The sequence below is a fragment of the Colletotrichum truncatum genome (assembly GCF_014235925.2).
Source record: "Colletotrichum truncatum strain CMES1059 chromosome Unknown Contig_0003, whole genome shotgun sequence".
In the NCBI taxonomy this organism is placed as follows: domain Eukaryota; kingdom Fungi; phylum Ascomycota; class Sordariomycetes; order Glomerellales; family Glomerellaceae; genus Colletotrichum; species Colletotrichum truncatum.
In genome coordinates, this window is record NW_027222400.1 from 5,483,686 (window position 1) to 5,497,153 (window position 13,468).

General features: G+C 50.2%; 5 protein-coding genes across 5 annotated transcripts; 2 read left to right on the forward strand and 3 right to left on the reverse strand.

Moving 5' to 3' along the window:
• Positions 1-842: 842 nt before the first annotated feature.
• Positions 843-1,924, reverse strand: CTRU02_206374 (mitochondrial methylglutaconyl-hydratase; the record flags this gene model as incomplete). Its single annotated transcript, XM_036728031.1, has 2 exons — positions 843-1,437; positions 1,497-1,924. The coding sequence occupies 2 exons, from the start codon at positions 1,922-1,924 to the stop codon at positions 843-845; spliced, it is 1,023 nt and encodes a 340-aa protein (XP_036580145.1).
• Positions 1,925-2,980: 1,056 nt separating this feature from the next.
• CTRU02_206375 (transporter C5D6.04) lies at positions 2,981-3,919 on the forward strand (the record flags this gene model as incomplete). The annotated part of the gene is made up of 1 exon (XM_036728030.2): positions 2,981-3,919. The coding sequence occupies one exon, from the start codon at positions 2,981-2,983 to the stop codon at positions 3,917-3,919; it is 939 nt and encodes a 312-aa protein (XP_036580144.2).
• Positions 3,920-4,854: 935 nt separating this feature from the next.
• CTRU02_206376 (ankyrin-like protein) lies at positions 4,855-5,436 on the forward strand (the record flags this gene model as incomplete). Its single annotated transcript, XM_070204703.1, has 3 exons — positions 4,855-5,007; positions 5,085-5,225; positions 5,284-5,436. 3 exons carry the CDS (start codon positions 4,855-4,857, stop codon positions 5,434-5,436), a joined length of 447 nt encoding a protein of 148 aa, XP_070061807.1.
• Positions 5,437-5,611: 175 nt separating this feature from the next.
• CTRU02_206377 (methyltransferase domain-containing protein) lies at positions 5,612-7,151 on the reverse strand (the record flags this gene model as incomplete). The annotated part of the gene is made up of 8 exons (XM_070204704.1): positions 5,612-6,035; positions 6,101-6,238; positions 6,291-6,328; positions 6,389-6,426; positions 6,488-6,617; positions 6,680-6,702; positions 6,760-6,951; positions 7,073-7,151. 8 exons carry the CDS (start codon positions 7,149-7,151, stop codon positions 5,612-5,614), a joined length of 1,062 nt encoding a protein of 353 aa, XP_070061808.1.
• A 2,400-nt stretch (positions 7,152-9,551) lies between these two features.
• On the reverse strand, positions 9,552-10,247 carry CTRU02_206378 (Organic hydroperoxide resistance protein; the record flags this gene model as incomplete). Its single annotated transcript, XM_036728027.1, has 1 exon — positions 9,552-10,247. One exon carries the CDS (start codon positions 10,245-10,247, stop codon positions 9,552-9,554), a length of 696 nt encoding a protein of 231 aa, XP_036580141.1.
• Between the last annotated feature and the right edge of the window lie 3,221 nt (positions 10,248-13,468).

Sequence of the window (13,468 nt, forward strand, 5' to 3'; positions counted from 1 at the left end):
CTTGCATTGCCTCGGTATTTTGGGGAGTCCTGAATTCCTGACGGGCGGAAAAATGCGATTATTTTTCAGCTACGGCTGCTGAGGATACAGTATAGATCCAAATGTAGATTCTTCAATGTGGACGGGTGACGGATTTGGGTGGTTACCAATGCATCTTGAAAAATGAGTAGATAATGTCGGTCGAAGATCTCGATCGATCGGACTTGGAGGGCCCGGACGTATGCCAAATGGATCCGGGTTATTGATTCACTCCGGAACAGTTCCGTATGCCGTTCTGGACCGGCCATTTCGGGGTTTGGCGTGTGCAGGTTCTGCTTAAGTGCTGCGTTTGTGCCATTGGCGTTGTGCCATTGGCGCTTTCGGTCTGCATCTTGACTTTCCTATATACCAAGTGATGGGCTTACAGTATATGTGCTGGTATGCCTAATTTAAGTATGGCTATAGGAACCCTCCTGGAGTGATATTCCTCAACTTGTATAGCATTTGCTAAAGGTTCAAGACGTATTCAGAAGCCAGGGCATATTATTCTCCAGCCAGTAAAGCAGGCTTGCTACTAGGCTCTCTTGTAATGTAATCACAACCACACAACACCCTGCAAGAGTCGATCGATACGGAATACCTAATAGTATGGGACTAACAACACATTCGTGACACTTCTATACTTCAACTTGACAAGCACTGCTAACGCATGCACTTTTTACTTCTCATGATTCTTATCTGTTACCTCAATAGGCGTAAATGTACAACATAAGGTAGCTTAAGCTACTAGAGGTCATGTGAACCTATAAAACAAGTCTTCCTGACATCCGACAGTCAGTTTTCATTAAAGCCAGGGCAGATATTTATCGGCCCTTGAAAACGGGCTTCCTCTTCTCCTGGAACGCCTTAAGCGCCTCGTTGCGGTCCTCGGTCGCAACAACCCGCTCGTACATCTTGTTCTCAACCTCCTCACGCGCCCAGTTAACAGCCTGCAGACCAGCGCGGATGGCAATGGGACCGCCCTCGCAGATCTCACCAGCAAGACGCACACTCTCGCTCAACACGGCCTTTCTCGCCGCAAGCAATACGCCCTTGTCCTTGTCTCCCTCGCCGAGCTTCTCAGCCTCCTCGTGCGTAATCTCGACCAAGCGGTCCGCAATGCCCAAAAAGTAGGCCTCGGGCGCCGAGACGCGGCGGCCGGTCAGGATGAGATCGCGAGCGCGAGAAATGCCGATGAGAGCAGGCAGGCGGTGGGTGCCACCGGCGCCGGGGATGATGCCCAGACGTGTTTCGGGAAGGCCGATGAGAGCATTGGAGGAGAGAACGCGGAAGTGCGTTGAAAGGGCCAGCTCGAGGCCGCCGCCGAGGGCGAGAGAGGAGATGGCGGAGATGGTGGGGATGGGGAGGTTCTGAAGAGCGTTGAAGGTGCCGCGGAGGTTGGAGAGGAAAATGTCGGTCCTGTGACAAGGAGTTTAGTGATTGATCTCCAACTTCAATGCTCAATTGGAGGAACTTACTGCTCCTGCGTGAAGCCCCGTCTCTCCTTCAGATCTGCGCCAGCGCAGAAGCTCGTCTCGACAGCACTCGCCAGAATAAGAGCACGAGTCGGGCCCTTGGCATCGACACCAGCGGCTCCTCCAAAGGTCTGTTTTTGGGCAACCTCATCTCCCTCCTCGGTATACTGGGAATGTATATCGTCAATCTCAGCGCGGAGCTGAGAAAGCAGGGCGCCAGAAATGGCGTTACGAGCTTTAGGACGGTTCAACTCGAGGATGCGAATGTGTCCTGACCCGGGCGCGGGGAGCTGGGTGACGGTTATCAACGGCTGGTTAGAGTCGCTGGCTGTTGCGGTCGAGTACAAGGCCGCAGCCACAGGTGTCGTCTTGGAGGAGCATCGCGGGATGCGGACGGCTAAGCGGAGCGGGGCGGCGAGACGGGGAGGCATTGTGGGCGTCTAAGGATATATTAGACGGGTATAATGGAGGAATGTGAAGGACAGATACCGTTGATGGTGTTTAGGCCGAATGGGAATTGGCTAAGCCGTTGAGCCTGTAGCTTGTGGACCGGGAAAAGCTCAGTTTTGGCCGAGGGAGAAGGAGCTTCATTGGTGAAAAATAGCTATGACGTTAATGGCAGGTCGGCTTTGCTCGGTTATTTATGGGGACATCAGGTACGAGAAGCCTTCTGAATGGTCAACTTCCAGCGCTCGTTCTCGGTGAAGAGGGTCCCCAAGTAGCTTCACCGAACTGCCAACGCTTGGGCTGCACCTATAATTACTCTTGGGGCTATTCTAGCCATTTTTACCTCTATAAATGATGGTCAAAGTCTCAAGAATTCCAATTTAAATCACAACAACAGAAAATAACTCAAGTCATGAGGAAATCAACCCCCCGGAAGCAGCCAAGACGAATCATCAGGGAAAGCCATCAAGGGGCGTCTTTGGCCCGTGCACAGTGACGTCCATCGTTTGTCGCCAAGAATATACGCCAAGCTCTTCTGTCCCTGCGCAAGTCTGGTTTGGCTGTTGACGGAGTGTCGCGTGCCTCTCTACTGCTCACCTTTAAAAGCCTCACCTTGCCGCCCTACTATTATAGTCTCTAGTTCGGTTTTCATTTTATACACCAAAATGTCAGGGAACACGGCAGAGAGCTTTCTTATTCCCTTCCTGGGTGCCTTCCAGGCCTCTTTATCAGTTATTCTCACCATCGCTGCCGGTGTCATTGCTGCCCAGTATGGCCTCCTCGATGGAGACAGTAGCAAGAAGATTTCGACCTTTTGCGTCCGTATGGCCTTGCCAGCACTCTTGATCACAAACGTTGGATCTCAACTTGACCTCGACACTGTATGTGCTCATCATCATCATCCATGATCATACCATCACCACCGGCAACTACTAACCGACTGACCCCAGGGGCTAAGATATGTCCCCATTGTATTGTGGGCCATCTTCTACACCATCGTCTCTATCGGCATCGGCCTCTTCCTGAATAAGGTCCTGGGCATGCCTGACTGGGTCACACCGGCTATTGCCTTCAACAACACTACCAGTCTGCCCCTTTTGCTGGTCCAGTCATTAGATGCCACTGGCATTCTCAGTTCCATCGATGACAGCTCCGGAGTTGTTGCCAAGGCGAAGAGCTACTTCTTGGTGAATGCCATGATTGGCAACTCTCTGACATTCGCTCTGGGTCCCAAGCTGCTCAACGGCCAGGAGGAAGAGGCACCCGACAATGAAGATGACGACTATGAGAGCGAAGACGAAGATGATGTCGAGTCTCAGGAACAGGATGCCATAGAGAGGAACGAGCGGACGTCACTTCTGCCTCGCAGTGTAGCCGCCAAGCGCACACGTGCCCAACACCGTACCCTGCGCAAGGGTCGGCGCTATTGGTCTTCCCTATCACCTAGATCACAGAGCATCCTCGACTTCTTGTACAGCTTCATCAACGCCCCGGTCATTGGCGCTCTCCTCGGTGCCCTCGTTGGACTTGTGCCCGCGTTGCACCGTCTGTTTTTCAACGAACCGGAAGAAGGCGGCTACTTCAACGCCTGGTTGACTTCGGCCATCAAGAATGTCGGTGACCTCTTCGCCGTGCTCCAGGTTATCGTCGTTGGCGTCAAGCTCTCCAAGGCGTTGTTGGAGTTCAAGAACGGATCCGAGTCGAAGGAGAGCAAGATTCCCATGGTACCATTCCTGGCTGTGACGGCGGTAAGATTCGTCTTGTGGCCCATTATCTCGATCGGCATCATCTATGTGCTCGCCAGCAAGACAACTGTGCTGTCCAACGACGCACTTCTGTGGTTCTGTATGATGCTCATGCCCACGGGTCCACCGGCGATGAAGTTGTCTGCGCTGGCGGACTGCGAAGGGTCTGATGAGTCACAAAAGATGTTGATTGCCAAATTCTTGACTGTAAGTGTTGCCCCTCAAGTCACCTGAAACGGTTTCTGACATGTCCTAGATGTCCTACATCATTTCGCCGTTGATCTGCTTCACCGTTGTAGGCGCTCTGAAGGCGAGCGAAGCCGCTGTCGGTAGCTGAAGCACAGCTTCAACGCGACTTCAGACTACTTCAGGGTCAAGCTCCCTGAAACAACCTGCGATAATCGCAAAGTTGAAGTAGAGCATTAGCTTGTGCTTCTGGGCACTTGCACACTTGTGCGCTGAGGGTATCAACAACAGGCAACAGTTGATTCTGCCTCAAACATGTTCGATGCATCTCTTACGGGTGCGCTCTTCCTGGTGGAATTGGCAAAGGCCTCGACGAAGGAAAGAGAGGCCTGCCACACAGTAATAAGAAGGCTCTATACGATACACAAAGATACCGACGGCTGAGATGAGAACAGCCTGTAGTTGCGCAGAGACGGTAAATGCGTTGGAAATGGGCCTGATTGCCGAAGAAATAAGTAGCCAACCAGAAAAACAATAAGAAGCATTACTGAGCCGCCTCCTGAATAAAATGTACATGATTGGCCTGTAACGCCCCAGGTTTGGCACTGTGGTCGCTGTCCCCGCTGAAGCCGTGGGTCCCGCGAAGACTTTCCCATTCCCTCACGTCATCCACTTACTCTCACTCACTCATCGGCTTGGACTTCTTACCCCACCATCCCGAATGCCGGCAGCTTACCTTACTACTCTCAACCCAGCCTCCAACTTCTTTGATAATTCCTGATATCTCTGGATCTCTGGTAATGCTCTTCAGCTTCACTAGTGTTTCCTAAGTAATCATTTATCCTAAAAAGAAATTCATTAAGGTAAGATTATACAGGTGCGCGGGGTAACCAGAGTACCTAACCTCGGCTCATTCCCTAGCTCATCTCATGCTCTGTTTCTCGTTCATTTCATGTTATGCTCACCTTCACAGCACACTCAAAATGGAACCAGCCTCCCAGACACTGCCACCAGAGGCCATTGCCCTTGCGGGAAGGCTGTACGATGGCGCGCGCAGCGGCAACATTGAGCTATTCCAGCAGGCCCTTCCCGCCGGTCTGCCGGCAAACATGACCAATGAGAAGGGTGACACTCTGGTTCGTTACCACATATTATTTAGCGTCATACCTAATCGTCGAAGAGTTCCGAGAGCTGATGAACGTGAAATTGATAGCTTATGCTGGCCGCTTACCACGGTCACGCAGAGCTGGTCAAGCTCCTGATACAGCACGGCGCGGACCCCAACAGGTTGAATGATAGGGGGCAGAGCCCCTTGGCGGGTGCGGTGTTCAAGAAGGAGGACGACGTCATTGAGGTTTGTCCTTTCCACTGCACTTTTCTGACCAGAACAAGATGGGATCCGGACTAACATGACTGACTTCCAGGTCCTCCTCGAGGGCGGTGCGGATCCGGACTACGGAAACCCGAGCGCATTGCAATGCGTCGCCATGTTTAAGCAGGAAGACAAGTGGCAGGCAAAATTTGAAGCCGCGCCAGGACGAGGGAAGGCTGAGTCGAAAGCTTGATGGGAGGCCGCATGTAAATAATGGAAAAAATGCGTTGAAGATTCACATCATCAGAGATCACGATCGAAGCGATGAGTTCCAAAGGGGGTGTCATGCAAGTCCTGGTTTCTGCGCGTAAACTATATGACTGCAACTCGGTTAGCTTTCTCACCTCGCCCACGACATAGAGACATACTCACTGGTCAAACATGGCATGGACCGCAGCACTCTTCATCTCCTCCCTTACCTTCCCCAGCAACTCCCTCAGCCAACCCTCACTCTGCCCCAGGAACCCGCAAAACACCTTTAAACTAAACCCTTCCAGCCCCTCGAGGAGCTGCACCAAGTTGAGCATCCCCACGTCCTTGAAGTGCGGGTCTCTAGGCCAGGGCCCTATCGGAACCTTGAATCTCCGGTGGACGACGTTCTGGAAACCCGCGTGCCTGACCCAGCCTTCCAGCTGCGGACCGGGGCGGGCCGTCCGGCCCATTGCTTCGCAGGCTTCGATGAATTTCTTGTTCCACTGGTACATGGCGTGTTCTTCGGTGTAGGTGCCGTCGTCGGAGTAGTATTTGCCGTCCATGTCTTGGAACTCTACCCACCCGCCGGGGTTTAGGTGGCTATTGTTCACAGCCGGTTATTACTGATGTTCAAGGATGACAACTGAGTTCCGGGGCACGCTTACTCAAAAATGTTCGCAACCAACTTTGGCCAGTCCGCTATGGCTACCAGCATGTACCGAACGAAGATGTAATCGTACTTTTTCGGATCGATCCATTCGCTCTCCACGTCGTCGACTACGAACTTGACGTTGGAAGGCAGCCTGTCTTGGATTAGCATCTGACCAGGGTAACGCCCGGTGGATTTGGTCATACCAGTCCGGTTGGATGGCGCTGAGATCGTTTCCGACGACCTGGTTTTGTTCTCTTTAGCGCCCCTTTCGCCGAGGTCCTTGGTCGTTGAGGGGTTTTACTTCTGCGTTGGGGAAGAGATCGCCCATTTCTATCGACCCTGGGGCATTTTAGCTGTCTTGTAGCGTTTGTTTACGATGCGGGGAGTTGGTTGTGCGTACATAAACCGGTTCCTGTTCCAACATCAAGTATTCTTTGAACGTTCTCTGGTTGGATCGGGGCGAGGTATAGCTTATAACCGATGGATTTGAACATTAGAGTATGCGTCATGTCGAGACGGTGCATTTCGGTCTGCCAGCGTCAGAAATGGGTTCGGATACAGGTAACGCAATCTCGAACGGTGGAAAGCTAACCTCGTCATTCGGGAACGAATAAGCTGCGCACGCACATTAGGTATTGGTCTTATAGCACTAACAAGGACGACACAACTAACCGCCCTGCCGAAAAGCATGATATCGCCGTCCGTATTCCACGGGGTAATCCACGACGCTCGACGATATCGATCGGGTATACGACGATCTATTCGCGTAAAGTAAGCCTAAAACAAAACCCCCGCCAAACTGGGAAGATGACGTCTTCGTTCCGGGATCTCGTACATTCGATCGTCCATGACAGAGTCGTAATCCTGCCGGCGAAAATCAGTATCTTTAAACCAATACCAAAAGGGGAAAATGGGAAAGATCAAACATTAAACCCCTCGTCGGCCTCCGGCTCAATAGTCGCGGTTTCTGCAGCGTGAAACTGACCATCTGCCGCCGGTGGGTATGCGGGAGCGCCCGCAGCGCTGGAACCAGACTGTCGGGTCGTCGCCCACGAATCGTCCATCCCGGCTCGCGACGTCTAGTTTTGGGGGCCGAAACAAAACGAGTATAGCCCTTAAAATTTCCTGTAAAATAAAAAGAAGCCGAGAATACGCGGACGATGAGACGGGGGGGAATAACCAAGCCCTATGCGGTATTTTCGCGTTTACGACAGGTCTAGGAATTGCAGAGACAGACCTGGTACCCGGAATCCTTCGTAGCAAGGTGGGAGAGAGACCGCCTTTTGACGAAGAAGGGGGGTGGTGGGCTCAGCCCAGCGAGCTTTTAGCGAACACAGCCTTACTGGAGGGACCCGCTGTTCGGGACTGCGTACTGTTGGATCTTCTGCTGCAGGGCCCTTGTCCAAGCAAGGCTCTCGGAAGTTATTCGCTTGCCGTGGAACCCGCCGAAGAAGCCTGGTCTGCGCGTGTGACGGAGGGGAGAACAATAACGGTCCATAATTGGCACATTGTGGCACTATCTGCCCAGGAATAGGACAAAGTGGTGTAGCCCGCTTTGCCGGGTTGGGCAAGCAATGCGTGACGTCGACCCGGTTTTCGTGAGGACCTCTTGGGTGTTTGATTTAAGGGGAGGAGAACTATTTGAGGGTATAGAACCTAGACAGTTTACTTCTGAGTCTCTGAGGAAACTACTAGGTGGGTTTTTGAATCGAGTCAACTTTCCTCGGGGCTGTAATTGGTATCAGTTCATTTGCATCCTCTCTTAGTATCTCGAACAAAGCGATAAGAATGTGAATCTTTGGACTAGGTTGTGGCTATGCCAAGTCTACTGCAACACTTTAGGCAGCCGTGGGGCTGCAGCATGGTCAGATTCTCATTGACCACTTAGTAAGGGCCATTATTGTGAAGCATATTTTGCCTCACAAGTGAGCTGGTGTTTACAAGAGTTGCTGTTGTGGTGGTTGAATTTAAAGCTAGCATTACAGCCTTCACGATGGTCGCTGACAATAGAGTTTCAACTTCTCTTGGTGGTTGTCACGGGGAATGTATCTCTGGTAGTTTCTTTCCACTTTTGTGGCTCGCGGGGCCATACTCATCGGAGAAAGTAATCCGATTTTAGTACTTTAAAACATGGGAAGTTCTATTGCATCATTCCACTTATAATAAACCAGACCTTTATAATCCAACCCTGGAAAAAAGCATATTCCGTTCATTTCACTGGACGACAGCTTCATATTTCTTTCAACTTTGGAACAAAAGTTCCCTAGTAGTACGAGCTCTCAAATTACAATATTCCTGAGTTCATTCCCAAGTTCTGAAAAAAGTCACCATGTCATCGAGCAATCGTCAAGGGGCTAGGTTACCCCACGTCGACAACAGTCATGATTTCCAGTCTGTCCAGGGACAAGTGACACTACCCTTTAGAGAAATAACTTCAGAACATTCGAATGAAAGTGTCAACAAAACTGAAACAAATTTCGGTCAGCCGCAGACACAAGTGTCATTAGGTTATTTACACCTGACACCTGATGGTCCATTCGGCAGGCGTTGGGGCCGAGGACAACATGCTCAACACGTAGAGCTGACAACAGACCCTTTGAACTACGTTACACAAGCCAGCCAGGAGATCCCTATGCGAATTTGGCGACTAACTCCTGATGACGAGACTATACGACAACTCAATATGCTCCATGGCATTGAGTTGAGACCGGAAGTGGCCTTAGGAGAGCATTCTACTCTCCCTAGACAACAAACCATTAATTACAACAATGCTCCTCCAATATTACGAGTTGAAAATTCGAGTAATGCAACTGGATGGGCATCCACTAGTAGTGTTGAGAACCCCAGGCAACCGACTTCGGCTCCAGTTGTTGCTCTGCCCCCAATTAACCCTCAACTCCCATATCCATGGGCAACCCATTCAGCAACCATAGCCAACGATGAAGAGGAGGATGACTCGAGTTCTGCATGGAGAGATTTGCATCGGATTACTAACCGTTGGGGTCCGCCGACTCGAATAGTCGCCTGTCAAGTGCTTCCTCCATGATGAGAAAATGGCTAGGGAATGCTGTCAGCAAGAATCAAGACATGCATTGCTACCAGTGTCGATACGATTTTTTCATGAGCTATACACTAGAGAATGGAAGTCTCAAATTATAATGGTGAGGCGCAGTTGGAGGCGTTGGAAAGTATGTAAATGAGACTGAGTTCCGTCAATAGCATCGTAAGGAATGAAAAGGCGGTTTGGCTGTTATAACAAGTGAGGTTGCGAGGTTATTTGAGGCAGTCCCGCTTTTCTTATTGTTAAAATACCATCACCGCTACGCCAACTGTCAGAAACGAAGTTTTTATCATTGTGAATTTGCGCCGTGGAGGCCACGCGACCTGGTGATTGAATCGAGGTTTGAAAACCCTCGTCTAATATTACACTTCTATTTACACTTTAAATTGTTCGCAATTACCACTTACTGATAGTCGCTGTGTCCCTCTGGCTTCACGCCCGACATCTTCGTGGGGTCATCAGACTTCTTAGAGCTACCAGAACTCTCAGAGCCCGATGAACTTCCGGAGCTTCCAGACTCATCAAACTTGACAACCTCAATGTTCGTCGTGACGTTACCCTGTGTCGCCCGGCTGTACGGGCAGACTTCCTTCGCCTTGTCAACAACCTTTTGAACCTCCTCGTTGCTGAGTCCCTTGACGCGAACCCTCATATCCACGCGGATGCCCATGTCGAGCCCCTTCATGTCTCCCACGAGGTGAACAGTCGTGTCGACGATGGAGTCCTCGGGCTTCTTGGGCATCTGGATCTTCATACTCGTCGCCGAAGCATTCATGGCACTTTGGAAACACGCGCCGTAGCCCGCGGCGAAGAGCTCCTCTGGGTTCGTCTTGCCCTTGTCACCCGCGCCGCCGAGGGCCTTGGCCATGGTGAGGTCAATGTCAAGATCATCGCCTTGGACGTGGCCTGTTCTCGCACCAATGACCTTGGCATGAGCACTGTAGAGGACTGGCGCAGTATCGGTGTTGAGGAGGCGTTTTTGGAGTAATGCAATACGTGATTGGCTGGGGAAAAGACGCGATGAAGGTGCGGATGCACGTGAGAGCGCCTGAGGGGCGCGTTGGGTGAGACGCAGAGCTCGGAAAGAAGCAGCAGCCATTGTGAAAATATTATAATCTGATGATGTAATTTGGATCTTGAGATTGTGACAGGATTGAAAAACCAACTCTGATTGAAGGCCTTTGGCAGGCCTTAATTATAGCCAGCTCCCAGAAATCGAAATGTGGATCGTCAGGTGTACTGGTCACGGTGACGTAAAGTATTTCAGCCCTCAGACCGGAAACCATCATCGTTTAATGCTGAGTCATCTATGAGCTTTTATGGAAGAATGCTGATCTCACAAGCAAATTTGAATGGGTTCATCAATGAAACTTGAATTTTGTTGTGGCCCATTAAGTTGTGGAGGCGCTGCAACGTCGTGTAGTGCTTGGATTCTCTTTCTGCCTTACCATGGTGGAAGTGAAAGAAACGATAGTCAAATCAGCATGATAAAAGATTTGATAAACTAGCAACCCGGTACAGCAGAATAAGGTCGCTGAGTTTTGAGATGAACGCGAATCAGACATCAGGGTGAAATCTGTAGCACACGCTAGAAAATGCAAAATGAGGAAGGGTGGGCGAAATTCGTGAAAGTTCTTTAAACGACCGTATATTGCTACAGAGAGTCGAAAGCGACACGTTCTCACTAATGACCATGAAGAGTATCCGTACATTGAAAGTATCTATCGAGATCACTGTTGGGTTCGCTTTCAGATGGATGCCATATGCACACTACCAAATGAATTTAATTAGTGTAAGGTTGATCATTGAAGACGAAACGAGTTGGGAGGGTGATTCTAGCTTACTTTACCCAGCTTGGCCACCCTTTCTCATGCCAAGTACACACCGCTATTGCATACCATGCCCAATGGAAACATGATTGGAGCAGCAAGTACAATAAGGGACAATAAGAAGTCCAAACATTAAATATCGCTTGCTTTTTCGGCTGTCTGGGATTCTGAATAGTTTCACCGTCCAACTGTGTTAAATAGCCAGACATGACTACTGAGGATCCAGAATGATGCAAAAGCGAACGTGACATGAAGGGCAATCCGGAACGTGGTTGCTAAAATAGGAGTCAATAGTTACTTGAGACTTTTCTGGGGCACGCTAGCCGTTATAAGACTTCTCTTCCATGTGAATATGACTGACAAGTCTCTTCTGAGGAAGTGTACATTTTTGACTCCCCCCTTCACAAGAAAGCGGTGGCGAGGAGCATATGCAAAGCCTACTTTTAAGCAGAATTTGATATTGGTAATCTTAGTGTATTGAAGATGAAGACAGCCTTGACCAAGATGGCACAAAAGAGTTATTGTCTAGCAGCTATTTGAAATGCGATGTTTCCGGCCATTGGGGAGCGGAGTGCTGCTGAAAAGTCATCAGGTCGGGGTCCCCTGTCTCAACCTTTTTGGTTCATCGCATATGCAAGTGTGGGAGGGAACAACGGCGGATTGCGGTACATTACCATGTGGAAATTCTGTGGTAGCAAGGTATGATTAATGTTGCACCCAAAACAGTATGCAAGTTGACCAAGGTGGAAGCATAAAAGAGGTAGCATGCAAATGTGACAGATCGACCCACCACTCGGTCAACCCAGACTCAGTATGCAACCAGATTACCGGGCTGTCTCGTTCATGGAGGGCGAGACTGATGTTACATTGATGGAAGCTGTGAAGTTCTCAAAGCAGAGTGATTAACAAGACCACACCCCTTTTCAGTGGAGGCACGAAATGCTACATGTATCCTGGCACAACGAGCCACGCGACTTCCATGATGGTATAACCAATCGCAAAGCGGACAGCTTCACCTTCAGCAATGTTTCATTCCTTCTAATTAGTCCAAAACGCCACCAACTCAGATATTGCATTCTTCCACGAATGAAGCGTAGTTCACTTCCAGGTTCACTGAGCGGCTGACTAGGCCTGGAACGCCGCTCTGTATCGCAAATGTGGCACCCTCTTGAAAGGGGTTCAAGTGGGACATACATGACAAAAGTGTCCAATCTAGGTAGTAGCTGTATTTGAAGATGCGTTACCATCATTGCTACTTTTGAATGTATTAGAGCTCGGCGAGAATGATCCGAATGACCCATGCCTCGCTTGAACCGCACTGAACCTAGCGTAGCCACTTCAACAAACGGTGTTCCAGGATAACACTAATAAACGGTCATGGAGAGCAGAAAGGATAAAACAGACTAGAGGATACATTATCACGCCTAATGCTCTTCTAAACCCTACAGCATAGCCCTTCAGAAAGTAGCGAACGAATGAACTCCCTCGAGGCACTTTAGATGAATCGTTTCGTGGCTCACGAGGCATCAAATCCAGTGATTCTTTAGAAGGCTCTCGTACATGATTTGGATGTCTGCTTAATGATCGTTCTTTTCTTTCTTTGGTTACTAAATGCCTGGTGTGCCACCTGACTACTTGTTGAGATGAAAGAATGTTGAGGCAGGCAATCATCGCCCGCAGCACAGAAGCGGCAATCCAGAGTCTAAGAAGCAATAGTATCATTTACCATTGCCCGATTGACACGTAAAGGAATGGCCAAATGTCGAGGTCTAGCCGATATATTGAATGGCGGATGTAATCAGTGGATAAGTCCGATATCTCTGTCATTCTGTCGACATCTCTGGAGGATAAGTCCGAATTTCGACGGCGATTAAGAAACAACAAGCTCCCTCTGTCTGAGGACGTGACTTTTCCGAAGCCACATCGGCCGGAATAGGTGCTTAGCCGTTGTCGACTCGGAGCTGTAAAGTGGCAGCCTCTTACCCTGGAAACTCATTGGCTCGACTGTGTGTAACTACCGCCTCTTCGGGACCGCTAAGCTAGCTCTTCTTGGCAGCGACGTCGAGATGGGTGTGGGATGAGATGGCAGACGCGGCTGGCTCATGGGAGGCCATGTCCAAGCTCAAGACTTCACGGAGATGCCCAAGCCAGCCAAGAGGTCACAAGAGATGAGTGCAAGCACATCTGCATTGCTTGGCAACAGCCTCCAATACCTGGAAAACAGCGAGCCATAACGACATCCTTGTCGGTCCAACACCGACCTGCACCACTATGGCATGATGTCTCGTGGAATGACCGTGTCCTGACTTGACCATTAAGCCGAACGCAGATCTATGTCCCCTGGGGACATCTCCCCCACCTTCAAATGATGGCCGGGGTTCAGATACCTCCTCGGCCCAACAAAGGAGCACCTCCAAAGAGAGATTATCGCTGCACAGCAGCGCCTGAAGCGAACCCCCCAGGTTCGGGGAAAACAACCGACAGGCGGTGA